Below are 27600 nucleotides of genomic sequence, written 5' to 3'. Positions count from 1 at the left end.
CTTTTTTTGTTTTTTGTTTTTTGGTCTCTTTAATTTCAATACGAGGGAATTCATCTTGTCTTTTAATTATTTAATATGAGAATTTTTTTTTATAACATATAGTGCATAGATATTTCAACCTATCATTTTCAATTACGAAAAAGAACCAGACCCTGCTTTATTTATGATTCCTGAATCGTGGAAAGAGTTTCATCTTTCCAACTAAGGCAAAAAAAAAAAATAGAGGAAAAAAGAATCCAAAAAAAGTAGAGTTTGGTAAGCATATGGCTCAGATTAATTAAATCCCACTATAAAACAAGAATAGTAAATGAAAAATTAAGTGGCAAAAAAGTAGAAACCATCGGAATCTGCATAAATGCTCCCGCCACATGAGAACAAGTTTGATGGGGAAATATGGATACCTAATGTTGTGACATGTGATAGGTAATAACACCAAAATGCCGGTCCATTTTCTAGAGTTTCCAAGCCAGTCGCCAGATGGACACAATTAGGAGGAAAGGAAAAAAATTGAAATTCTACCCATGATTTTCCAATACCAACTGCTGTCACAACAGAGACTGCTTGACTATTTGATTGTCAAATTCTGCGGTAATCCGAAGGCCTTGTTTGAACCACCGAGCTTTGAAGCCTGTCTTTCGACCGTAGGTCGTCGAGGATTCGAATCTCACCTACAATAAAAAAAATTTAAAATAGTTGTCATAACACCTCTTTGATTTAATCGAATTCATAAACCTAGTTGAATTGGTAAACCTGATAGCCCCTTATACAGCATTTTTAGGCTCCCCTCATTGTAGAATACGATAAATTAGGTTATACAAATGTTATTGTTGCACTTTTTAAAAAAAAAAAGAAAAAAAAAAGAAGGCCTTGTTTGGATTATCATTTTCCTTCAAAAAAACTTATTTTTTTATCTCATATATACCAAATCGTTAGAGTATTTTTCTTTTTACAAAAACCTTAGAAAATATCAATCCAAACGGGTTCAAATCTCTATAATCAACGGAAAGCATGGTCTAGAAGGCAGATCTTTTCTTTTTTCTAAAGTGACTTTTGATTTATGATCTTTTAAATTTTCTCGACATACACGAAGAGATTTAGTAATTCAACCCATTGTACAGGCATTGTTTACAATAAAAATAATATAATGATGAATTAAAAAAGAATAATAATATTCGTTAGTCAATTAGAGGTTTCACACAAACTCCATGTTATTATCGGCATTGACCGTGTTTGTTACATCTTTGAAAATGTGAAAATTACACTTTTAAGAAAGTCTTAGCTCCAAAGCAAAAAAATCAAACCAGTTTGGCCCATCAGACATATGCACTCCCTTTCCAGTATTCCCCAGAATCTTTTAGTCAATCATTCAGAGTTGCACAAGTCACCTAGTAAATAGTTTGGAAAATGGGCACAATTGACCGCGGGTAAATTTAATTTGCGCAACCAATTGGGCCAAGTATTTATTTATTTTTAAATTTTTTTCACGTGACACCATATACATAAGCAGGTTCGGTTTAGATGCGTGCCACGTATATAATATTTAGAGTTCAAATTCAAAATTTATACATATATCTCACAGGCTCGATAGTATATACATTATGACTGTACGAAAGATTGCTTTATTTTCTGTCGTCAATAAATAAACTTCATTGGCTTATAAACTCATACCGCATTCAATTCATACGCACAAAGCAAGAATATTACATTTACTTCTTTCACAGGCCCATCCAAAGAAACCCCCCCTTTTTTTTTTTTCTACATTTCCCCTGTGAAATTAATGCGCCAAAACTTTTCTTTCTTCCCCAGAAAAGTAATTAATTTAGGTTAAATACTTTTGCAATAGTCCGTCTCCTTTGTGCAGCAGGTTGTATTTGGAGATGAATTGTGGTTTGGGTTAAATTCCCTCTCACTTGGTACCCGACCCGTTTCCCCATATCACTGTCTGGACACAGCTAGACTGGCCCAGGCCCCAAGCCAAATATCATAAGCAGTTTCCCCATCTGTTCCTCGAAAAATAAAAAGAGATAGGGAGTAAATCATTGCCTAAAAGAAGCAAATTGGACAAAAGCCAATTGAATCAAAACACTTGTTACCCCAATAAAGTGCAATTATTGGAGCAAACATATGAAGGTCTGCCATAAATTAATGAAAAAAGCAGTTACTTTTTTGGCGTAATTTGTAAATTTTGAGTTCTTAACATTTTTTAATTTCCTCACGAGACAAGTTAAAGTTAAAGACGTTATGTACACCTGCCCTACTTTTTGTCAGCTGTTGTGGGAATATCTTCTATCTATCTCTAATTAGGTAAAGGCATCAAAGAAAAACTTGAATTATGGCCAACGTTTTTATAGCAATCTCTATATGTGGAAAACAAACAAACTTAACTATTCAAATAATTTGTGGCAGAGACATGCGAATTATTGACACAAATTTATCTGCTTGCATTATAAACACAATTTTCAACTATTTTTTTTATCTCACGTACATCACATAAAAAAAAATGTTTTTCATAGTGTACGCAAGGAATGAGGGAGACAAGGGTTGTTGGTTGGGTGAATGATGAAGTCATTGGCTGAAGCAACAATGGAAGCGCCTTTTGGAGAGATAATTCTCGTTGGAGCTGAAATTTAAGGAACAAACAACCTTGTTAGATCTTTCCATACAGGAGCTTCAGTTCCTGTTACTTGACCAAAAATATCAAGATCTAATTTAATCGCCACAATTTTCCATTCTTGACCTTTTGTAAGCTTCCTCTTTTCGGTCTTGGATTTCATGAGAATTTAGAAAGGGAATTTGAACTTATAGGGATTCAATTAAAAAAAAGAAGAAGAAGAAGCATTTGTTGAGATGTATTCACATATGAGTTTCTTTTGCCCATCATTTGTTTGCAAATTTCTAGAAGATGACCCCAAAAGTAAAATGTGTTTGAGCTTGATTAATGTTGATAGATAGCTACTATAAATGAAATTCTCTCTTTGTAGTTAGAAGATAAAGGTGGCAAATAAAACCGGAGAGAGAGAGCATGGTGGATAAGTGTTTGAAATAGGACAAAACAGTAGAGCTAATTATCGATGCAAGAAGTTTTTTTTAGTGTATTTCCTAGTTCCTATCATAACTGCACAAATTCCAGATTTATCTACCCCACACTCGCACGCGATCATCCGTCCCACGAATTTCGACCAAGGAATTTCGAGATCCAAATGTTGAATATCCTTTCCCACGCCCGGCGGGACACTTGCTAAGATAGATTTAGGAATTAATTTTTTTTCTTAAAAATGTGAAAACCACTTAGGGACGGTTTTCAAATACAAGGGACGAATAAATGCGAACGTGCATTCACATAATAATAAGTTAAGTATAATTTAAACAGTTTATGTATTAGGCACGTCATTCACACGCGCTGCCGCGATAAGACAGAGATGGCTCATGTGTTCATTTTTTTAGAAAGAGTTTTTTTAATGGGTGCTCTTAGGACACTCACTCGTAAAACATAATTAATAATAATAAAATATTCACCTAATCTACTATATATAGTAACAATTATTATTGTTTCATGTATTTATATACTTTCCTTATTTAATCTTGCCTATCGTCCATTATATTTATTTCCTTTTCCTAATTAACCTGATATTTTCAAAACTATACTTAACACCTAAAATATATTTTAACTTGTGCCTTACAGACACCTACAATTAAATTAATATGAGTACCTGTGTATATTTATATATATATATGGTAATTTAGGTGTGATTTACTCTTTCACTAACTAAACATATTATTAATGATGTGTGATAGTACTAATAAAAAGAAATGTGATTGCAATGAATCGGTTGTCCCATGTAAAAGTTGGAGAGTGGTACTAATTGGAAGTCATACGTACTGCAGAACTGATACAAAGGGGAAAGGATGCAAAGTTTTAATGAGCCGCACTAACACTAAAAACGTATGTGGTGTTGATGCGCTGCAGAGGAAGCCACGTGTACCCTAGAGTCTATCTGATGATAATAGGTAAGTAAGTAAGTGAGTAAGTAGGAGGGAGTATCTCATACTATTATGCTTTTTGCACAGTTGTGTACAAACATCAAATCTGCACAAATTACACACTTTTTCCTCTGTACGAAACAGAGCCATTAGCCAATCCCAAATTGGGCAATCAACAATGGAGTCAGAAGCGGCATCTTTCCGGTCCCATTCTTGTAAATTTAACCAACTCAAAGACTTGTCCCGTAAGCCTAACAACCCTAAAATTTCGACCAAAATAAACCTCATCATCATCCTTCATTACACATGCGGGGCCAACATTTTTTCTGTCTGAGGTATTTTTAGCCAGTAAAACACACACACATGTAAGTAAGCCCGTATGATAGACTTTTTTTTTTTTTTTTTTTGTCGAAACGATAGATGTCCTATAATCTAATCTAGCCTAGTCTAAGGGGAAGGGAAGGGGGTTCGATGTGAGTACAGACTCCATCGATGAAGGTCAATTAAGACCGCCACAATTTGTGACAAATTTGTGGGAGGCAGGGATTGAACTCCTGACCTTCAGCATCACCTTTAATGGTGATGACCACTGGACCAAATGGCCAGTGGCAGCCCGTATGATAGACTTGATAGTGCTACATTTTTATTACTGTACTTATTATCTATCTATTATTATTGTATTTTCACTACTACAGTCTAGTTTTCAAGATCAACAAGAAAAAAAGAAGAAAATATTTAGGTAAGATTCGTCTATTATTTATCCATAAGACTTGTAGGAGTAGTATCCCAAAACAGGAAAAAGAAAGGCCATTTACGCGGTACTCCATAAAAACAGAAGGCTGCAAGAAGTTTTTCCTTTTTTTTTTTTCTTCTTATCTAGAAAGGAAAGGACAAAGAGGGAAACTCGAGAAATGTCATGAGTATCAACCGTTGATTCTGAAAAAGCATACAGTAGTGATAGCAGTAGTGGTGTATTCTGCCTATATTTAGCAAAAGTTAGAAGGCATTGAAAACAATTATTATTGCTTTTCAGGTTATAAAAAATTCGCAAGTGAAAAAAAAAAAAGATTCTGCTTAAGTGAAAAAAATTCTTGTGGATAAACAGCTAAATGCTGGGAAGATTGCCAAGTTGGTTGCTAACAGAGGGAGGGATGCAGGCGTGTTGCCACTTGCTGCCAGTGGAGTGAATGAATTTCCATTTAGATACATATAATTATACTATAATACTAGTATATTAGTTGGAGGGGACAGTTTTATGTTAAGATAATAAATTATCATTAATATCCTGAGTACAAAAAGCAAGGAAGGTGGAGAGAATCTAGAAATGCCCCCATCTCTTTGCGAGTTTTTCCATTTTCCTCAAAAACCCAGAAAAGAAAATGAATTTAATATCCAGCAAAGAAATCATCACAGTAAGAGAGAGAAAGACGGAGGGGGGAGAGAGAGAGAGAGAGTAGTGTGTGTGTGAGGAGTGAAGAAGTGAAGAAAAAGCAGAGAATAAAAAGAGACCGGATGTTGACAAATTTCATGTCACTGTTCTTAGAAGGTCGTTTGTTTGTGTGAAGATTTCTTATCTGGGATCTCTCTCTTTCTCTCTCTTTCTTTCTCGTAAAAAAATAACACCAATAAATTATATTGCACTTGCTGCTAAAATCTTTTCTTTTTCATTCATTCTTTCTTTCTCTTTCTATCTCTATTAGGACTAGTAGGACTGGGAGGAGAGGAAAAAAAGTTTCTTTCTTTTCTTTCTTTGCTTTCTTTCTTTCTTTCTTTGAGGAAGGTCTGGGGAGAGTGGCCCAGCAGATCGAAATCTGCAATCTTTTGTTGAGTTTGATGAGGATCTGAGCTGCTTCTTCAATGGAGTCACTTAATAACCCCCACTTTTTAGTTTATTTATTTTGACTTAATTATTGTTAGTTTTGTTATTGGGTTTTGTTGTTTCTATTTTTTTTTCCCTTTTTGGGTCTTGCTAGTGCCAGCCTGAATTTCCCATGATTCTGAGATTTTGAGGTTGGTACTTGAGAGAAGAAAGCAGTAATAGTTGTACTAATTCAATGATTCAATCCTAGAGGGCTGCTTGAAAGGTGGTTCCAGGATGTGGGTCTGAGGTAAACTCTACATCTTTTTCTTTTTTTATTTAACCTCTACTATTTGGGAATTGGGATTTATTAGTATTTGACCAAGACCCTTCTCAAAACTAGGAAACAGAAATGGAAAATAAAAAGTTCTTGTTTTCGTGAATTTAGTAACTTATAATTGACTTATCTTTGTAATAGAATTTGAGTTGTTTGTTTGGTTTTTTGGGTGATTTATATTGAATTTCTGCATTGGCTATTGTATGCATATTAGGCCAATTACTTAAAGTTTTTTCTTTTGTCTTAATGGGATGATTTGATTATTGCCTGGATTTAGTATGTGATCCTTTTTGTACAGGATCTATTATGGCTTCTGGTTGTTTTGAGTTTTCCCTTGTTAACTCTTGAAAAAAGGTAAAGATTGTAACTTTCTGTGTTTGCTCTTTTTGTTCTCTCATTTACTCTTTAAATGCAAAATTAAATTCTTGTTTTGGCTTGTAGATATTTATTTATACTCTGCTGCCGGTCAACTGAATCTGTATTTGGATATTGCATCTAAATTTAAATAATTAGTCAATTGCATTTGTTAAAATCAGTAAGTTGTTCAATCACAACCCGATGTTTTTCTTGTCAAATGCATGTTGTTTTAGTGTCCAACAGCTGAACTTGGAAGAGCAATTTTTCTTCTTGTGCCTTTCAAAACTTTTTGGAATTCAATTTTTGAATCTAGTGTATACGTGATTTCTCTCTGCCGTTCTTTCAGTTTTACCTACACTGCAGCATCAAACTTCTTATTAACAATTTTTATGGGATAGTTTTTTCTTTTGAAAATCAACATAATTTTGCCAAGGGGACAATGAAAAGGAGTTTTCTTGATATCTTTAAGAATGGCATGGAGTTTTAGCAGAAAAATATGCAGTGTGACTGAAACGGGTAAGGTTGTGACCAACTTTATGTTCAGCATAGAAATCAATCAGCTTCATGGGTCAATATGACATTCTAGAAGTCAGTGATCACAAATTTGACATGATGACCAATATTTCCTTTGGTGGTACTGTGAGACTTCATTTTCACTATCGAGCATGGTAATGCTATGCTGATAACATTTTAATTTGGTGAAAGAGTACCTATTTGAATTATTTATGCAGAACAAGTTGCCTCTACCTGACCTAGATGATATTTCTCCTCCTTATTTTTCTGTGCTGCTTTCAGAGTTTCATTTGAAAAAATTTTTATTTTGCTTGTTACTTTACAAAGCCATGTGCGTGTGTTTTCCTTTACAGTGCCAAACTATTTTAGTTTTGTCTTGTTGATTACTTGAATTGTTTGTATGACTCTGAATTTGTGTCTTCAATGCGGTGAATGTATATGATTCATGGCACTTCTTCGCATAATTGATTTGGGTTTCTTGGAGAGTACATTATTGCAGTATTTTTATGTAAAGCAAGCGGTTGTGTATTTATTGTTGCAAAAAGATCAGAAAGAACCAGCAGGAAATCTGGGTGTCTTCTTGTATTGTTTTGTTGTTATCAAGGGACTGGTAACATTCTATATTGGGTGGAAAGTGGTAAATGCTGGTCTTAGCTTTCTTGTAGGAACCATTCAAGAGTGGCCTTCAATTTTGTCTTTTCTTACTCCAAGTTTGCATATACATACATGTCCATCAACAGAAATCTCACCGTTGAATTTCAATGAACTCCTGACTTTTGCTTACATATGTTTAGTTCCTTATTTGTTACTGCTAAACTTTCTAATTTCTGGTAATGTCAAGATCAAGTGATCTCATTTTATCCACGTCACCCCATTGAAGGTATTTTAAACCAACACCTTATTTTGAGAAATAGTGTCTTGGGCTCCAAATTTTCTGAAAACCTAATTATGTTACTGATAAACAAAATCGATCTTTGCATTTTTTTCCATTTACCTTTTTGTTTGTGGGTAAGAAAGGGTATCAAGTTCAACTGCTTTGCTGATTGGTTTGATAGATGCATCAAACAACTATGCTGCTAACTTGCGGGAGTATCTCTGTCTATCCTCATTTTGTCACATAAAAATGCAGCCTCGTTGACATGAGTTTAGTATTCTGATATGACATGAGTTTAGTATTCTTATGGTCTACACTCCCATAACATGTAATCAGATGCTACTTTAACATATTTTACTGTTTGCATGGTCTTTTTGCGGGGTGCATTAGAATTTCCTAATCTAGCAGCTGGAGCTTCTGCACCAGTATTGCCCTGTTCTGTGGATGGGATGTTCCTGCTTTTGCGTTTCATGTGTTTTTTTATCTGTCTATGGAATTTAATGTGGGGATAGATTACCACTCTCATAGGACAAAGAAGCTTTTGAGCAAAGGTTTCTGGTTCATAAACAAGTAATATGTGACTTTGCCTTCTTATTGTTACATCTGGATTTCCAGGGCTGTAAAATGCATATTGTAAAGTACTGCATCAGTTGCTGTACGTTTACCATACTACTCCACTAATCGTATAGTTATCACTAAAATTGATGCAGAATAAGACTTTTGGCTTTAGGATGAAAAATGTGATTTCATGCTTTATTGTTTGCAGGAATGGGAACGCAAGTACATTGCAAAAGCTACTTGCCAGGTTATTATTCCATGAGGGACCTTAATGACGATTCTAACAGTAGTAGCTGGCCTCTGTTTTATGGAGACAAGACCTTAACAAGTGCACAATACTATAATGGATACATTCCAAGGACTATAACAGATGCATATCTAGGGTATGATAAGGATCAATTAAAACAGAAAATGCTTGAGCATGAGGCCGTATTCAAGAAGCAGGTAAACTGCTTTGGTTTACATGTTGGAGTATGTGTACCTCTTCTATTTCATTTGGCTGTTTAGTCACTTATGACCTTCAAATTGAATATCCACAATTCTTTGTTGATGTATTTTGGAATGATGTCAGACACTGGAAAAACGATTCTCATTTTTTATCAACATAAAAGTTTTTGGGTCCAACTATTTTAACTTTACTATGTATAGAAAACAAGAAGTAGATTAGGTTCCTAGCTGGTCCTTATTTCACTCAGTTTGTACACTATCTTGCATATTTCTTTCTCAAATAACTCTCTCCCTTTAATTTGGAAAATAAGATGACTTGTTGTTATTGTGCTTAAGTGATGGATTTCGCAGATGCCTGATTATTGCTTTCTCTTTCTGTTTTTCTTTTCCCTAGGTTTATGAGCTCCACCGGCTTTACAGAATTCAAAGGGACATGATGGATGAATTCAGAAGGAAGGAACTAAATAAGCGTCAGATGTCTATGGAACCGTCATCTTCATCAAGCCTCCTAGGTTCCCAAAGGCCATCTGAAGATGCTGGGAAATGGCATATAGCTAGTTTTCCTTTGGCAAATTCTGGCTATCCAAGACCTTCTGTGTCAGGTGCTGAAATCGTTAATTCACCTTTGAGTTGTACAAAAGGGAACACCGTGCCAGCTGGTCGAGTTAATGGTTGTGCGTCAAAGGACTGCGAAGTGCTAGAGGCTAGGCCCTCCAAGGTGAGGAAAAAGTTGTTTGATCTTCAACTCCCTGCTGATGAATATATTGATACTGAAGATGGGGAACAGTTAAATGACGGTAAGATAATTGAGGTGTCAAGTTCTCTACCTAATGGGAATCACAGAAAAGCCCCTGAGAATCATGACAAATTTTTTCCTAATGGTGGTGTTGGTGAGAAATTGGGTTATCAAAGCAATGCTTCAGCATCGGACTCATGTACTAGAGGCACCGTCAGATTGGCTGATCTGAATGAGCCTGTTCAGCTCGAAGACATAGCTGTTGCCTCTTCTGTTGAATTTCTTGGTAAATCTGCTAATCATGGAGAGAGCAGAGGCCTAAATCTGTCTGCTAAACCAAGTTCAGGAATTCATGGCCTGCAAAAAGAAATAATGAATAATGCGTATTCTGGAAATCATAATGTAACTATGACTTCTGTTGGAAGTAGAGGCAATGAGAGAGACTGGCTTTCTGGAGTGTATGAATCAGGTAGTGTTTTCATAAATATTTGTTAAATTTAGACTTAAAGGTCTTCTTTCTCTCAACCTCTTTCTTCTTTGATATTCTTGCAAATTCCAAGATTGTGTGATGATGCAATTCTTCTCAAGCTCATGCAGTGCTTCATCTTATATATTAAGCACTAGATAAGCATAAGATTTCTGAGATTATTGGCAGGAAAATCAACAGTTACAATTATGTCAATAAAAACTTTAGCATCTTGTTGATTTTCTGTCCTTATCTTCAATATTAATGCTTATTTTTAGTGTCTTGTTGGTTACTTGTGAGGCCAATCTTCCTTATTATTTTTGGACTTAATAATTTTTATCACCTCTTTTGTATAATAAATGATATGGTCAAACCATATTTTTTGTTCAAATGTAGTTTATGAGTTGTTGGTTGTCATATTTTCAGGTGATGGTTGCTATTCTGTTGCAGGTCAGAGAAAGAATAACTCGATACCTCAAGGGTTCCAGAAAGATAAGTTGCCCATGCCTTCCCAACCAGCACAATTGAGGGTTAACAACACTTGCCAACCTGTGGGAATTCTTCCAATTGACTGTGAAAGGGAAGAAAGGTGGAAAGAGAGAGCTACCTGTGGTTTGGAAAACCTTGACAGGGTTCACAATAACTCGGATTATAACCATCTTGAATCAGTTATGACTTCCCAGGTGCCCAAACCATACACCTTTGGTAATTCCTCAGATTTTGCCAGTTCCTGGTCGCACTCTGCATTATCATGGGGAAAGCCAACAAGTAGCTTCCCTCAGAAGCTAAATTCTTTTCATCCATACCCATCAATACAGGCATCGTCAATTTTGAGTAAGAGTTCACAGTCATCTGCTCAAAGTCATGGTGGTTTGGTGGACAAGTGGCACAATAATGAGCGTTCTTGTTTGACTCCAGGCATGAGAAGTGATGTACCGACCATAAATGGGTTTTATCACGGGTCTTCCTCAGGGTCTAAGGAGGTGCTGGCTCGTTACCCTTCAGTTAACATTAGTCATCTGGACTGCAATAAAAGTGATAACATGGCATCTATATGCTGCTTAGATCATGGACCTGGGGAGTTATCAAACGGCTGTACAAAGCCTGCAAAAGACATGGACTTGAATGCGGTCCAAACAAAGTGTTCTTCCAGTGAAGATGTTGTGATTATAAATGATAAAAGTAAGCCTGGAGACCATCTAGCAGCATTGCCTTGGCTTCGAGCTAAGCCATGTGGCAAGAGTGAGACTGCCAATGTCAGGAGAGATTCAAACTCAGAGAGCTTCAGCTTCTTTCAGTCTTCTCCAAGTATATTATTTTGTGAGGGTGAACCATTAAAAGATCTCAATGAAATGTTGACTCAGAAAGAGAGAGCAAATTCAAGTGACTGTGAGGTCGGTATAAAGAAAGAGAGTAGGGAGACCCAGGGTATAAAAAAGATTCTTGGGGTTCCCATTTTTGAAAAACCTTCAAATTTGAAAAATGAGTCATCCTCATCTCTCTCAACTTCAGTTAGCCTTCCTCGCACTCTTTCAGGAGAAAAAGTGGAAATGGAAGCGAAAAATAGACTGATTGATATTAATTTGGCTTTTGATGAGCAGCTTGCTTCAGAAGATTTGGCTGTTGAGAAGGTAATGGACACAAAGGTTGCTCGTGTTAGGAATGTCATTGATTTGAACTCCTGTGTCACTGAGGATGAAGAGCTATTGGCACCCTCTGGCGTGAGCAACAGTGAGAGTGTGAAGATTGCTGTGGAGATAGATCTGGAAGCTCCAGTTCTGGAGACTGAGGATGATGTTCTGGCTGGGGAAGACGATAAGCTGTGCGAGGCATCTCTTCAACCACCAGAACCAGAAGTGGAGGAAGCAAATGATGAAGTTATCAGGATAGCTGCAGAAGCTATAGTTTCTCTTTCTTCTTCTAATCATCTGCTTCCTATTGAAGAGAACACGTGCCAACCAACTGAAGATCCTTTGGCAGAATGCCTGTTATGGTTCGCTGATGCAGTGTCTTCTTGTGCAGATAAACACAATGGCCCTGTGAGCAAAGAAATAAGAGGCCCTGATAGTTTAGTAATTGGCAATTACTCTTCTGATGAGATGGATGATTTTGAGGTCATGACTTTGCAGCTGCAGGAAACTAAAGAAGAAGATTACATGCCTAAACCTTTTGTTCCAGAAGTTCAAAAAATTGAAGAATCTGGACCAAATTCAGTACCAAATCGATCTAGGAAGGGACAGACAAGGAGAGGCAGGCAGCGGAGGGACTTTCAAAGGGATATCCTTCCTGGCCTGGCTTCTTTGTCGAGGCATGAGGTAACTGAAGACCTTCAGACATTTGGAGGGCTAATGAGAGCTACAGGCCATCCTTGGAGTTCGGGGTTGACAAGGAGGAACGGTACAAGGAATGGAGGTGGCAGGGGAAGACGACGAGCAGTGGTTGTTGAAGCTGTATCCACTGTTGTTGCGACTGCAACCTGCACTCCTCTGATGCAGCAGCTTAACAATATTGAAGCTGGTTTGGAGGACCGAAGTCTAACAGGGTGGGGCAAGACAACCAGACGCCCCCGCCGTCAAAGATGCCCTGCTGGTAATCCTACTCCTGCGACGTTAACGTAATAATGGCAAGAGGCTCTATTACGAATTAAAGAAATTATACAGAGAAGCCATACGAAGGCATCTGTTTGATGACTCTCCTGGGTTGAGGTTGTTCTAGCTGGGGATTTGTCTTTGTACATGTCTTGTAGCCCATAATTTGGACCCCCCTGGTTATTGTGTCTTTGAGCTACCAACTTTGTAATGTTAAAAAATAATGGCACCTGATTTCTTGGCTATATAAGTCATTCCTTCAAATCAGATCAATATTTTTGTTAAATCCCGCATTTGAATCTTGGAACCTTTACTGGTAATGAGCATGATAGGCTACCTTTTGTGAGGCTAGTGGAGCAAGGGTACTTTTCTCTGTTGACTCTAGAATATGGTAAAAATTTCTCATTTTCCATGAAAGAAAGGAAATTAGTTTATCCGGCTGTTCTCAAGAAAGGTGGAAACTAATCTCAATAATCGTCCAACGGGTGAATAGCTAATTATCTAGACATCTAGCTCTGCAAATCCCTGGAAGCATGTTAAATCACCAGAAACAAAGGAAAAAGGAAGAGAGAAAGAAGAAAGGTCATCTGTCAGTGTCAAACGCAAACTAATATCCCCAAAGGCGGCTAATTGTTGAACTTCTTCTCAAAGGTAATTATGGGAGTAATAATTCTCACAATTGTCGAGTCAAAATATAAAACATTTCTACTAGTTAAAATAAGTGAAATTTATACCAGTGCACGCCCAAAAAAGTTGCTATGTGGAGTATTATTTTTATGGTTGGGTTCGTTTAATCTACTGTCTATCTATTACTACATTATATTATATTATTACCCTGCTAAAAGTATGATGAGTCTTGGCATTTTAGAGTGTAAGCACTTTTTTTTTGTCTTAATTTTGTTGTGCCTATATTATTCTCTTGTCTTTCAATTAGAGCTATTGCACTTTAATTGTGGTAGTAATTAAAAATATAAAACATTTCAAATGATTAAATTTCAATAATCTTGGTAATTAAAATGAAAAACTCCCTATTAAAACTATTTAGTGACCCTTGCACTCTATCTCCAATTCTTATGTGTGTCAAAGTTAATCACCCAAATCAATTTGTTACTGACAATAGTGTGACCAATTGCATTAGCCATTAGTTTTAAGATAGTAAAAAATATTAGTATCGAAAAATAGATGCTCTTAGAACAAAAGAGAAATATATAAAAAGAAAAGAACCCATATTCATTTAGACAATCTTGATAACTGAGTAGCCAATTTAAGATAATTGAGCGGTATAAATCATTTACATTCTTTATTAGCCTTAACAACACTTAGAAAAGATATGAAAACTCAATAATGATTCATAAAAAGAATTTTGAAAAGTTCAACTGGAATGATATAAAGTAGAATAATTAAATGTTCATGCGAAATTTGATACGAGTATGGTTCATATATTTTATTGTTAAATAAATAATTCATTCTAATTGTACAATTGCATTTTGTTTTTCTTAGCAAGAAAAAAAAAACACTCAAAACGTTGTGGCAATTGTAAAGAAGAATTTCTGGGTTAGCCATACAAAGAAAAAGTATACTTATTTACAATTCTTTTAACTTCAAAGCCTAAAAAAAAAAAAAAAAGAACTGACTAACTAGAAAATTAAAAATTAGTCCTACCCTGCAATGAGAATAAAAAAACGATAAGAAACTTGTACGACTTCCCGGAAAGCCGTGAAGTTTTACTTTTATTCGTAGCAATCTGTGCCTCGAAAGATAACTTATTATGTGGAGGCTTGCATGGTTGAAGATGCACTTTTGAGCCTGCTATGCTGGGGATTGGTGGTCCTCGTATTTATTTATTTATATTCATTGGGGAAAACATGACCTCTAACTCTAATGCTCTAACACTAGAGAACGGTAAAAGTTACTACTGCAATATTATATTCAAGCCATTCTTATCGCCAAGAGAAAAGAAAATGAAGGAAAAACCTTTGTGAATATAAATTTACTTGTTGGTTTTGTGCCATTATTGGTTCTTGAAAAACAATGGAATCCAGATTAAGCTATTAGATTGCAGTTTTACCTTTTTTTAATAACTTGAAATATTGCTTGCCCTTCTAAAAGAAATGATTAATTGTGGACAGAATGAAAGAATTTATCCTCTTGAAAAATAATGCAAAAGAGATTTTATAAATTACATGAGCATTAGTCACGTAATCGTGAAGTTGCTGATTCGAATTTCGAACTTTCCCCTTTTCCTTCCTTCTCTCCGCTCATAAGGCTTGGAGTCCCCTCTTGGTCAAAAAATAAAATAGTTAACCATTATGTTGAAGCTGAAATTTCATATAATTTGATACTATAATGTGTTTGGAGGAAGTAAGATGAGAGGGATTACTGAACAATATAATGGAAAAAAAAAAAAAAAAGAGGAAAAGAGTAGGGGAGAGGCACGCACGCGGTTAGAAGGCGCGTGGGAGAGTGAGGAATTGGGACAAGTGACTTAAGAATGAGAGAAAAGATACCGAGTGAGTGTCCTTGATGAGTACGCCTGTCTGGATGATGACATGCGTCTGCTGTCGGTTGTCTCTCTGACTTTGGATCTTCTTTATTTTGTGTACAATATTCGGCTCGCCTTAGATACTGAACCCACCAATCACAGCCCCGGGAAGCTACACCCAACAAAAAAGGCTTCTTAGGAAGGGAACCTTAGGACATTTTTTATTTTTGTTTTTGTTTTTTGAGGTTTGTTTGTTTTTCTTACTATTTTAAATAAAAATAAAAAGCAGAACTAGAGCAGTACCTTTTTTTTTCGCTTTTTTTCCTTGTGCTATTAGTCAATCATGGAGGGCCACATCGGGCAGCACAGTGCAGTACCTAAGTGTTTCATCCAACTTTTGTGTGCACTGTCTTTTTCCCCATCATTCGACATTTTGGACTGGTGGCCCCTTTTCACTTTTCACTATCTTTTCCCCTCTTGACTTCTTTATCTTTTCACCACTGTTCTTGCGAAGAAATTTTTTTTTTTGATGAGCAAAAAAGACCTCCATTTACGGTGCTAAAAAAAAAAAAAAATCTATTATGCATTGAGATTGAGAGAGGGATAAATCTTTTATACATATTGACAATGTATATATTAGCGACTCTAATGTATGATATATATGCAAAATTTAGTATCTAAATTCAAAATAAAATGATAGACATGCTTCAAGGTCGATTGGTGTATGCATTTGATAGCGTAGAAAAGATTAATTTTTGAGGGAGAGATCATTTTTTTTTAAATCTATTTTTATCCTAACTGTATGGTAGAAGTAAGTTTCCAGGGAATGAACTTTGCTACTCATAAATCACATAATTCATTTCATTATTCTCTAAATATATTTTCTATTTTATCTTTTCATATTTTCAATTCACACGTATCTATACTAACTGTTAAAATGAATAACACCAAAGTTTGTTTCCAAATAATTCAATTTGGATTGCAAATTTCTAAAGAAAAATTGCTATATTTTTCATGAATATATTTTTCAATCACCTTTTTACCTCACGTTTATCAAATCACTACAATAACTTTTCGACAAAAAATCCAGAAAAATGCAATCCAAGCACTACTGATCGAATGGATAATTTTGACTGTATTTCTTCAGCAACATTTTATGATTTTTTCAGCAAGGTTTTATCCCACGTACATAAATATCATACTATTTGATTACTTCTTGAATCCTAAATATGTAGCTTTTTTTTTTTTAAGAAAAAAAAAAAAAGATTCATCAAAAGGCTGTGAGAGAGTGGTCAATTCAAATGTATAGTAGCATTTGGAGTACTACTTTTGTGTTGGTTGGAGAACGGAGGTCACGTCAACATAAGTCTGAAAGTTGGTCCAAAATTGCTTTTGTTGATAATTGATAAAGCTACCTCACAAGAAATTTGTTAAATAAGCACAATATACTGATATACTACGGTAATTGTGTATTTCTCCCAAAAAATATATAAATTATTAGTACCATAGTCCAATTTTAATTTTTTTTAATTTAGTGTGTGTGTGTATATATATATGTATGTAAGTATGTATATTCCCGTTTCCCTTTTTACCCCTACAGCAACTTCCTTAACGGTCAACAAACCACCTCCCTGGCTCCTTCACATCAATTTGGCGGGAGCCATTTTCCTTGGATTTCTCTCCAGCAATGGCAAATTTATAACAACCCAGATGAAGGAAACAGAATGAAACTTTTCTCTTTACCAAACTTAAACATCAAATCCTCTCGTTTACTTATCTCAAAAACCCATCTAAAAGCCAGAACCGTAACGTCAACACCAACCTACAGACAGATTGAATCAAATTTTGCTTCTTTAAATTCCATCTATTCAGATCCTTTTTTTCCTCTTCTGGGCTTCTGCAAAACCATCTCTTCACTCAAAAAAATCCATGCCCTCGTGATAACTTACGGCCAAACCAATAATATTTTGGTTAAAACCAAATTACTTGGTTTATATGGCTTATTTGGGCAGGTGACAACCGCCCGTGTACTGTTCGATGATATTCCCAACCCGGATCTTTCTTCCTGTAAAGTGATGATTAGATGGTACTTTATGAATGATAAGTATGCGGATGTTATTGGGTTCTTTAATTGTTTTAGGAAAACTGTAAATATATTTGACAATGTTGTGTTCTCGATAGTGTTGAAGGCGTGTAGTGGACTGCACGATTTTGTTGAAGGCAGGAAAGTGCATTGTCATATAGTTAAGGTTGGTAATGCTGATAGCTTTGTTCTAACTGGACTCGTGGATATGTATGCTAAGTGTGGGGAGGTTGAATCTTCATGTGAAGTGTTTGAGGGGATTGCCCAGAGGAATGTAGTTTGCTGGACCTCGATGATTGTTGGGTACATGCAGAATGGTTGTGCTGAAGAAGCGCTCGTTTTGTTTAATAGGATGAGAGATGGAGCAGTTGAAGGCAATGAGTACACTTTGGGGAGTATAGTGACTGCATGTGCTAAATTGGCGGCTTTGCATCAGGGGAAATGGATTCATGGATATATCATCAAGAAGCAGGGAGAATTTAACTCCTACTTGGTTTCCGCTCTTGTGGATATGTATGTAAAGTGCGGGGATTTGACCGATGCTCGTTCAATTTTATTTGAGTTCTCCGAAGCGGATCTTGTGTCATGGACAGCAATGATTGTTGGGTATACACAGAATGGCTACCCAGATGAGGCATTAGATTTATTTGTACACAAGAAATGGGAAGCTGTTTTGCCCAATTCAGTTACTGTTTCAAGTGTGGTTTCTGCATGTGCTCAATTGGATAATTTGAACTTGGGTACATCAATTCATGGGCTTGGTATTAAACTTAGATTAGATGATGCTGCTGTGATAAATGCTCTGGTACATATGTATGGAAAGTGTGGTATGAAGAGAGATGCCCGTTATCTATTTGAGAATGTTTCACATAAGGATGTGATTGCTTGGAATTCAATTATATCTGGATATTCTTCGAATGATTCTGCACATGATGCAATTGCATTATTTCACCAAATGAGATCAGAATGTTTGCAGCCAGATGCAACTACAATGGTGTCTGTGCTCACAGCTTGTGCATCCCATGGAGCTCTGATAATTGGTTATTCCCTTCATGCTTACTGTATCAAAGGAGGACTCTTGTCATCTACCTATATTGGCACTGCACTCCTAAATTTTTATGCTAAATGTGGCGATGCAAAATCTGCACGTGCAATTTTTGACAGGATGGTAGAAAAGAGCAGAGTTACATGGAGCGCGATGATCGGTGGTTATGGAATGCAGGGCGACTTCAACAATTCGTTGGCAATTTTGAATGATATGATGGGAGAAAATCTGGAACCAAATGACATAATATTCACAGCAATATTGTCAGCTTGCAGCCATACTGGGATGATACTTGAAGGGTGGAGCTTTTTTGCTAATATGTGTGAGAATTATAAGTTTGTTCCCACAATTAAGCATTATGCATGCATGATTGACCTGTTGGCTCGTGCAGGCAGGCTTGAGGAAGCCTTTGATTTCATGAACAAAATGCCTATTCAACCTGATGTTTCTCTGTTTGGAGCTTTTCTCAATGGATGTAGTATTTACTCTAGGTTTGATCTGGGGGAGTTGGCAGTAAGGAGAATGCTAGAGTTGCATCCTCGTGATGCTTGCTACTATGTACTTATGGCCAATCTGTATGCTTCTGATGGGAGGTGGAATCAGGCTCATCAGATGAGAAACATGATGAGGATAAAGGGTGTGAAGAAATCCCCTGGGTTTAGCAACTTCAATGTGAATTTTGATAGTGACTTCTATACTCCGCAGGTGGCATCTCTTCCTTAGTTGCAGATTTGAAGGAACATTAATAGTATTCCCGGAACCCCCAGATAAATGACATTCTTTTTCTTTGAGTATTACCTAGAATGGTACAGTTTGTGGTGAAAGACTACATGAGAGTCTCTTGGTACAGCTTCATCTGAGTCCTTCAAGATGGCAAAGCACTTGATTTGAGTGAAGGGTTTAGACAAATATACGCTGCGACTTTGAAGTACAAAAGATTTCAGGATAACGATTTGCTGACTTAGGTAGACATTTGACAAAGTTGTTTAGTATCAAATGTTGTCTGCTATTTTATGGCTTTAGATTTAAAATCCACATTCAAGATAAGTAGAATGCTGACCCTAGCCTTTTTAGTCTTCTGCAGGCATCTATGGAGCGGAAGTCAATTTCCTAGGGAATGATATTCAGTGAGCAGGCAGAAACTAGAAAGAGATGACAGGTCCAACTCTACAGACTCCGTTTGAATTGGATGGCCAAAACTCTCGGGGTTTGCTCTCAAGCCTTGAAAGTACCTGAAATTATGCAGGATCTAATGTGAACATAGTTGGGATAAATCTTCATCATTGTTCGAATTTGGGAACATTTAGCAGAAATTTTGGCATGAAACAAACTCGCATGTATTGAAAAGTACTTGTACAATGTGATGAATGTACATCACTCATTTTGATAATGAAGATGTTTATCAGCCCGCAAGGTTTCTGCAAGACCCAGGACTTAGCTATTCAGAACTTGTGACGTCATTCCTTTGCGCCTTGTACTTTCTAATTTCTCCAATTAATAAACATGATATATGGCTTACCTTGCTCAGAGCAGGTGCAATCAATCTTTGCAGCACATTTACAACTTACGAAAATCTTATTGGGTCGTTGATTTGTCATGATATGGCATGCAAGTGATGGTATCCCAAGTCTACTTCCATCTGCACATGCTAACATGCACAGTATAAGAGATGCACTGATAAACAGAGTTTAACTTTGGTGTCCAACTCGATTACTTACAGATTGTCAATCATCTCTGTCACTGTCTCAGCTCACGGAGATTGTAGCTCACACACAATTTATTGTATCTCCACCTCCTATTGATGATACCCTTATTCAAACAGGCCCCAGGTACAAGTGCACTATATCCAGTTATCCGCGGAGGGCTGGATGACTAATCAAGAAGGCTAAACCAAAGACATTAAAGCAGTCAATGATTATCAGCCAGTTTCCCCTGAATTTGTTGACCACGCCAATTATGTAGTTGTCTGGACAGCATCAAAGTTCCCAGAACTGAGAACCAGATTTCAAATCTTGCTGGTGATTCATTTAGTATTATACTTGCTGCACCCTGCTTGAATCAAGTAACAGAAGCATCTAATTCAACAATCTTACTGAAACCCGAACTTAGAAAATTGGCTAACAAGTTGCAACCCTTTATCTGCAAATGCGACTTGTCATTTGCTCCAAATTTATGTATTTTCTTATCAATCTCAATCATACTGCAACCTTGGACCTTTTCTAGACCTATCCTTTTCATGGTTGACCTTATCATCCTAAATTTACCCCATTCTCCTCCTTCTGCATATAAGTTGGACAATAAAGTATAGTATCCAGTATCATCTGTCCTTATATTTAAAAGACTTTCTCTGATACTATTTATGACATCCATTCGTTGGTGGATTCTACAGCCATTCACTAGTGCAGCCCAAATACTTGCATCTACAGGGGATGGCATTGAAAGGATGACACTGTATGCTCCATTTAGATCACCAGCGCGACTTAGAAGATCAACTAGACAAGCATAGTGTTCAGAGTTAGGTTCAATGCCAAAATCATTTCTCATTGAATTAAAGAACTTCTTCCCTTCTTCCAAATTACCAGCATGGCTGCAAGCAGACAAGATATTCATGAATGTAATAGTATTTGGTCTTATTCCTGATTCTACCATTTCTTTGAATACTAAAATGGCCGCATCAACTTGACCATGCATCCCATAAGCTCCTAGTAAGGTACTCCATGACACCACACTCCTTTCCAGCATGCTATCAAAAACTTTTCTGGCTATCTGAAGGTCTCCACATTTTGCATACATGTCTATTAGAGCTGTATCAATATACATATCCTTTCTCATACCAGATGTAATCATCTTATGGTGAATCCATTTTCCTTTCCTTATATATCCTAGATTTGAGCAGGCTTGGATTGTACTCAGGAAGGTGACTTCATCCATTTCAAGAGCATATGCATACATTTCACTAAAAAGAGCTATGGCTTCTTCAGATTTACCATTTTGCAAAAGTCCAGTTATAAGAGTATTCCATGTTACAACACCTCTTTGTTTGGTGTCATCAAATGTCATGTGTGCTGAACCAAGCAGTCCACATTTACCGTACATGTCAATTAGTGAATTCTGGACAAACTCACTTGAGAATCCTGTCTTTAGAATACTACTATGTATCTGACATCCAAGCAGAGAAAATCCTATATCACCACATGCTGATATTACAGTTGATAGAGTAAATGAATCTGGCTGAATTCCTTCTACAAGCATTTGCTTAAAGAGCTTAATAGCCTCAATAGTCATTCCTTCCTGAGCATAATTTGATATGAGCAGGTTCCATGACACTACACGCCTGTCTTGAGTTACTTCAAAAACCTTGTGGCATTCCTTTAACTTTCCACAATTAGCATATAGATCTATCAATGCTGGTCCCATAAGATCATTCTCAGTGTCAACAGCAGTTCTAATGACAAAACCATGAATTGATTTTCCTTCTTTTAGCCGACCTAACCTAGAACAGGAACATACAGTAGACATCAAAGTGACTGCATTGGGTTCCACATTTGATCCTTGCATCTCAATAAACGTTCTTAAAGCCTCATGGTAGCATCTATTTTGATGATAGCACGAAATCATTGCTGTCCATAGAGATGTATTCTTGAAAGCAGCCTGGGTAAAAAGTCCCTCTGAACTACACATATCACCACATTTTCCATACATTGCAACAAGAGAAGTACCCAACGCCCCAACAATTTGAATATTTCTTCTAAGAACAAAACCATGAAGTGACCTTGCCAGTCTCCACAAACCCAACTCACCACAAGCCTCAGCTGCACTGAGCATGGTGACTTCATCAATTTCTGAACTTTCCATCATCATTTGACCAAAAATATGCAGCCCTTGACTAGCCCTTCCATTCTGCACGTAGCTAGATATGATCGAACTCCAGGAAACAACATCTCTCACAGACATATAATCAAACACTTTCCTTGCACTATCTAAACGTCCCATTTCACCATACATGTTCAACAAAGAGGTGTCAGTGACAAAATCAGACACAAACCCACTTTTAATAATCCTCCCGTGAACCTTTTGGCCAAAACCCAAATCACCAATTGCAGAGCAAGCCCTTAAAACTGATGGATATATAAAGCTGCTAATTTGTGCCGATTTGTATATCATGCGGTGATACAAAGAAATAGATTCTTGAAAGAAGCCATTCCAAACATGGCATTTGACAATTACCCCCCACATGAAAGAATCTGGATTTTGAAAGTGATCAAAGACAAGTCTTGAAGATTCAAAAGGGCCCATTTGTGCATAGGACTCTATAAGCTTGGTGGAAGCAAGAGGGTCCATGTACAGTCCAGTGACTATGAGGTGTGCATGTATTTGGGTGAGCGTCGTGGAGGTTGAGCAAGCTCTAAACAGTCTCATGTACAATGTCATCTTTTTTAATACTGTATATGAACTGCCTAAAAATCCCAGCCTAAGTCATATATACAAGTTTCAATCTCTCATTGTGGTACCCAAGCTAGAGGATAGAGCAGAGGCAAGGTTTCTTGTTTTAAACTAGACTCGAAGGGGTAAAGCAATCGGGATTCAAGAGCACAGAGCGTCTTGCTATGAAGAACAACTTTCACCGCTCTGCAGTTTTTATATGAAGCAAGAATTACAAGCTTTCATCAGGAAGGTGATTAACCATATTAAACTCAGAGCTTTTGGAGCCATGTTTTGCGTTCATCAAAATTGGGATCACATATAAGTTATGTTTGATAAAATTCAATAATCCAGTTTTTAGAGAATCATGTTTGACAAAAGTTGGAACTAACCTGATAAAAGTTAAGAGCTACGTTGTATAGATTAACATAAAAGATAGGAAATGGCTAAATACATGTTCTTCAATCCTGAAATTCACACTCCAAATATCAATATGTTATTGAAGCCCTTGTCATTTATGTGTTTCCCTCTAATTTTTCTTTATTCCAAATTTATGCTTTCGCTCAATAGAAATAATTTCCAATTTTATACTCCCGTAATTCATAAACGCCATTTAATGACAGTAAACTTCATAGAAAAAAAAAAGTTTAATGTGATTAAAAATTTTTAGGCCAATCTAATGCGTGGTGTACGCGATTTGATTTTTCATTATGTAATGATAAACTTTTTCCAAACTATGAAAATGTTTTGACATCCGCATAAATCCTACTCAGGTCTTGATTATTACTACATAGTATTAGTACTATATACAAAAGAAAGAAGTAGGGAAAAGAAAAGAAAAGAAGTAGGTCTTGATTATTTCTATTCTTTTAGAAAAGAAAGAAGTAGGGAATAATTGAAAGAATAAGTAAAATGATTGCTTTTGTGTGAAAGAATAAGTTGAAAACATGCTAGAAATGACTAATTCGTTGATTACATATTAGGGACTTTAATCTCGTATTGGTGCCCAAGATGTTACGTCAAATGGGGTGAATCAAACCCATCAATAAATTTTGCTATACAATTAAAATAAGAGGTGTGGTTCGCTACCTAGTCCCAAGTGATGGACATTCTTGCACAACGAAAAATTTAAGGGAGCATTCCCTAAGAAGCTGTACAACCTTCTTGATTTGGATGTCTTGAGCATAAAACTGGAACATGTTAGCAGCGACAGTACATTTACCACGAGCATCTCCTTTGCGGCCTCAATTTTTTCAGGGGCGGTTTCAGGATGCTCTGCCTTTAAGCTTGCGTTAGTTTTTTCATGATTTATAGGATAACATATCCGCATACTAAATCTCTGAACAAAGCCAACATGCTAAATTATTCCAGTAGCAAATCCTACAGTCCAACAAAGAATCAGGACATCTGTTTCTGTACAGTAAAACAAACTACTCGAGTTTACAAAAGCAGCATTGAATTTGGCCCTCAAGATCTCCACTGACTACTTTTCCTTGTGTTACACGCATTAATCAGAGGTAATGTACAACTCATGGTTAAAGATGCTCCAGACGAGCTGCTCAAGAGCGTTTCATACTGAAGAAGTTGTGTCAATATCTATTGCAAAATGGTACAAAAAAATGGTTTCTGCCTCTCCTGAAGCTCCTTGACTCCCATCTAGCACTATGCCATTCAGATGTCATCTCCATTCTGCTCATTGTCCGGATCATAGGGAATCTCATGCCGTGGCCTGTTGCATTTTTCCCTCAGCTGCTTGATTGGGATGAAGTCTCCAGCAGCATCCGTCCCATAAAACAAGAACGACGCATAGGGATGGTCAAATCTTTCCTACACATAGGCAAGCAGGATTTTATCAAAGCAAGTTACAAGATGAACATAACCCTCTTTTATTAGGAGGTGATTATTATCCTCACCATGTCTGGTTTATCTGGAGCACATAAATTCTCCTCCGGAACTGCAGAATAAGACAAAATATGCAAAATCAATTAGAGAAACAGAAATTGGACATAAAAGAGATAGAAACCTAAGAAGTGGACTAGTAAGATTTTGTTGAACGATAAACAGGAAAAAAGTCAACCGTCAGGGATGAGAACTTACCATATGCAACTAACAGATTGGGGTCCATGTACACATCAACCAAAACCTGTGGAACAATAGACGAGCTTGAATAGAAAATCTCATGTTCGTAAAAGCAAATCTTGCTATCATACACAAATAAAGACTGCCAAATCAACTAGAACTCTGATCTTTGTGTGCCATTTAATATGATAAAAGAACTCTGCCACGTTTCTTCAATAAGGGAACTTTTCTGATTATCAGGTACAAGTTTCTCAACTCTTGGAATGAGAAAGATATCCCCATGAGCCATTAATAAAACTACATTCAGAAAATCTCATGTTTTTCAACAACATAGTCAGTTAGGATGTGAGAAAAAAGATATGGCAACCTCCGGTGGAAGAAGAAAGTATTCTGTAGAAATTTCCCACAGCATGCTATACAGCTAAAAGTCCAATCAATTGTAAAACCTGGTAAAATGGTTGATCTGGACCACGAGTCAACTTATAAACATTTGCGGTCTCCATCCATGATTTTGTTTCACAGCAGACTGGATCCATACCACAGATTACTGCTCGATATTCTGTCATTTGTAAAGCAGGTTCAAAACAGAAAAGATCAATTTCCCATCTAAAACCAAATGAACCACAGATTCCTGAGAAGCTAAACACGTGCATTTTTTCCTTCATGCCAAACAGAAAATTTAATTCCCAGTTCGATATAGCTTACAACTAGCATAAAAGACAATTACTACACACTCCCCCACCAAATGCATCACCCTATCGTCTTGTTTACCATGTCAACATGTTTTCTCCACACTTATCAATAGTCCAGCCTAGCTCCCTGCTTTAGTTGACAAAAGTTTTTGGACAAATTATGCTACAAGATACTGTATTAGGCTGACATGAATACATATCATTATAATAATTTTTTAGCTATATCAAGTAGAGAAATTAGATAAATTTGTCTCTACATCCTGATATTTTGTAAAGCCATCTCGCTGGTGGATAACCTATGATAGTTTGCTCCTGAACTAAACCGTCTGCTTTTTGGAATGTGTTGTGTCATCAAAACCCAGCATTTTGTTGAAGTTGCTGATAAGATGAAGAGAGTGATATCGATTTCTTGAGATTGTCAAATATCTAAGGAAGAAAGAATGAAATGAATAAAAAAGCCAGGTCACATTTTTACCAAATGTCTTATGCCTGACTTTCTGCCCCAAACGAAATGCATACTGAGCATTCTGATATGCTTGCGCTTTCACCGATGCAGCTAAGGACTCTGACTCAAATTTTGAAATTTCATCTCTTAATTCAGCTGCCAAACTGTAGTTTTCACTTTCAATTGCATTCTGCAGATCTGCTCTGGAGGAACAAGAGAGACAGATTGACATATGAAATAAAGAATATTAGAAATTAGCAAATTAGGAAGGCAAAGCACAAGATTCATAACTGGACTTGAAGGCGCAGTTATGAAAAGCATAAGCCTATAACAGGGAAACACTATAAGAGACGCACTTTAGGCGTAAGATGCTTATAGCCATGTCTTGAACTTCACTTTTTGAGGTTGTACCCTTTCTTGTTTCTTGCTGTCTGATGACCTCTTCTTCAACCTTCAGAAAATCAGATGGAGATGCAGAGGTTTCAGTTACCACACCAATTTTCAAATTCATACATGGTCAAAAGAAATGCTTGCACTAAAGATTTTCTTTTTTTCCCTTTCACTGTTGTAATGGTTGCAGCCTGCAGGAATCAGGTACACTGGCAAGAGAACTTGCTTTCACAGTATTAAATTCCATAATTAGGTGTTGCAAAGTTGTGACGTCCTTGTTTGCAATCCAAGAAGAAGTCAACAGCAGAGATGTAAAATTTACCTCATTAAGCTTGTCTCTCAATTGTTTCGCAATGTCATACTGCTCCAAGTTCAAAGCATACTGCAGATACATACAACAAGAAATTCATTTGTGCAATTTTTCTTAGTCAGATGGGAGTACAATAAATGAACTATAAATATCAGCTGGAGAAAAGAGGCGTTAAAAACCTGTACTCGAGTTGCCAAGTCCAGTTGGAAAAAGAACATCAATATATCCTCATTGGCGCTATCACTACGCTCAGAAGCTGCATTCAGCCCCTGATTATTTCCTTTAAACGGCCACCCAACATTAACCCTCACATTTCGGCACCCTCCTAAGTCTGACTGACCAATAAACAGTAAGCTTTGGCTGAAATGATGCCAAAGATTCTGTTTTTCAACACCAAAACTCATCTGGGATTCTTTCATTAGCCCAAAAGGTTTCCTCCAAACAGGGAAGGAACCAAAACAACCACCATATCTGGAGGTAGCCAAGGTGTTTGCCGGCATACTTTGCACCATTGCTTGAAAAAGTAAACACACAGCAGCTACACAAATACGGCCCTTTTGTTAGTCTTCCCTCCATAAATATTACATAAAAGATATCGCCAAAAAAAAAGCACTTAAAAATCATGTTTTTTTTGGGGTAATTTGTACGCATTTCATTTAATTCATCTGTCCACCATAATTTTCTACAACTATATTGAACACTTGCTGAAATCATTATCAGTAATCTGGCCCAAGAGAACCCCCGAAGTAAAATGAAGCAGAAATTCACCAAACCAAAAACACAAAAATTCACAGCTGATCCAGCAAAAACACAAGACAAGAAAGAAACAAAATATAGCTTCTGTGTTGGGCCTTACCTTAATTGATAATTGAGCAAAGTCGTAAATGAATGCAGCCCTTTTCAAGTTCACTTTGATATTTCTCTTTCTGGGACTTTCTTCGATACTCGAAACATATTGGATTTAAAAAGTCATGAACAAATACACTTCAGTTATCAG

The 27600-nt window shown here is 36.6% G+C and overlaps 4 protein-coding genes across 8 annotated transcripts; 2 read left to right on the top strand and 2 right to left on the bottom strand.

Annotated features, from left to right (window-relative positions):
- Positions 1–5248: 5248 nt before the first annotated feature.
- On the top strand, positions 5249–12922 carry LOC113719078 (uncharacterized). Of its 3 annotated transcripts, XM_072071834.1 has the most exons (5): positions 5249–6089; positions 6415–6470; positions 8627–8862; positions 9260–10070; positions 10494–12922. In XM_072071834.1, the coding sequence occupies exons 3-5, from the start codon at positions 8629–8631 to the stop codon at positions 12683–12685; spliced, it is 3237 nt and encodes a 1078-aa protein (XP_071927935.1). In that variant the 5' UTR covers positions 5249–6089; positions 6415–6470; positions 8627–8628; the 3' UTR covers positions 12686–12922. The 3 variants fall into 3 exon arrangements, with proteins under 3 accessions (XP_071927935.1, XP_027099896.1, XP_027099893.1); XM_027244095.2 differs by lacking the exon at positions 6415–6470 and having other exon boundaries at positions 5250–6089; positions 10518–12922; XM_027244092.2 differs by lacking the exon at positions 6415–6470 and having other exon boundaries at positions 5251–6089.
- Positions 12923–16704: 3782 nt separating this feature from the next.
- LOC113717882 (pentatricopeptide repeat-containing protein At2g03380, mitochondrial) lies at positions 16705–19804 on the top strand. 2 transcript variants are annotated; one of them, XM_027242724.2, is made up of 2 exons: positions 16705–19230; positions 19350–19804. In XM_027242724.2, exon 1 carries the CDS (start codon positions 16862–16864, stop codon positions 18986–18988), a length of 2127 nt encoding a protein of 708 aa, XP_027098525.1. In that variant the 5' UTR covers positions 16705–16861; the 3' UTR covers positions 18989–19230; positions 19350–19804. The 2 variants fall into 2 exon arrangements, with proteins under 2 accessions (XP_027098525.1, XP_027098523.1); XM_027242722.2 differs by having other exon boundaries at positions 19340–19804.
- On the bottom strand, positions 19579–23122 carry LOC113717881 (putative pentatricopeptide repeat-containing protein At1g69350, mitochondrial). Of its 2 annotated transcripts, none has more exons than XM_027242721.2 (2): positions 19984–23122; positions 19579–19913 (listed from the first exon to the last, which is right to left on the bottom strand). In XM_027242721.2, the coding sequence occupies exon 1, from the start codon at positions 22694–22696 to the stop codon at positions 20324–20326; it is 2373 nt and encodes a 790-aa protein (XP_027098522.1). In that variant the 5' UTR covers positions 22697–23122; the 3' UTR covers positions 19579–19913; positions 19984–20323. The 2 variants fall into 2 exon arrangements, with proteins under 2 accessions (XP_027098522.1, XP_027098521.1); XM_027242720.2 differs by having other exon boundaries at positions 19579–19904.
- Positions 23123–24027: 905 nt separating this feature from the next.
- Positions 24028–27600, bottom strand: LOC113719633 (clp protease adapter protein ClpF, chloroplastic). Its single transcript, XM_027244882.2, has 9 exons — positions 27460–27600; positions 26783–27141; positions 26616–26675; positions 26260–26354; positions 25934–26106; positions 25213–25325; positions 24785–24830; positions 24601–24641; positions 24028–24514 (listed from the first exon to the last, which is right to left on the bottom strand). Exons 2-9 carry the CDS (start codon positions 27113–27115, stop codon positions 24359–24361), a joined length of 1017 nt encoding a protein of 338 aa, XP_027100683.1. The 5' UTR covers positions 27116–27141; positions 27460–27600; the 3' UTR covers positions 24028–24358.

Source organism: Coffea arabica, chromosome 11e, assembly GCF_036785885.1.
Source record: "Coffea arabica cultivar ET-39 chromosome 11e, Coffea Arabica ET-39 HiFi, whole genome shotgun sequence".
NCBI lineage: Eukaryota > Viridiplantae > Streptophyta > Magnoliopsida > Gentianales > Rubiaceae > Coffea > Coffea arabica.
This window is presented reverse-complemented; position numbering and strand designations above follow the sequence as displayed.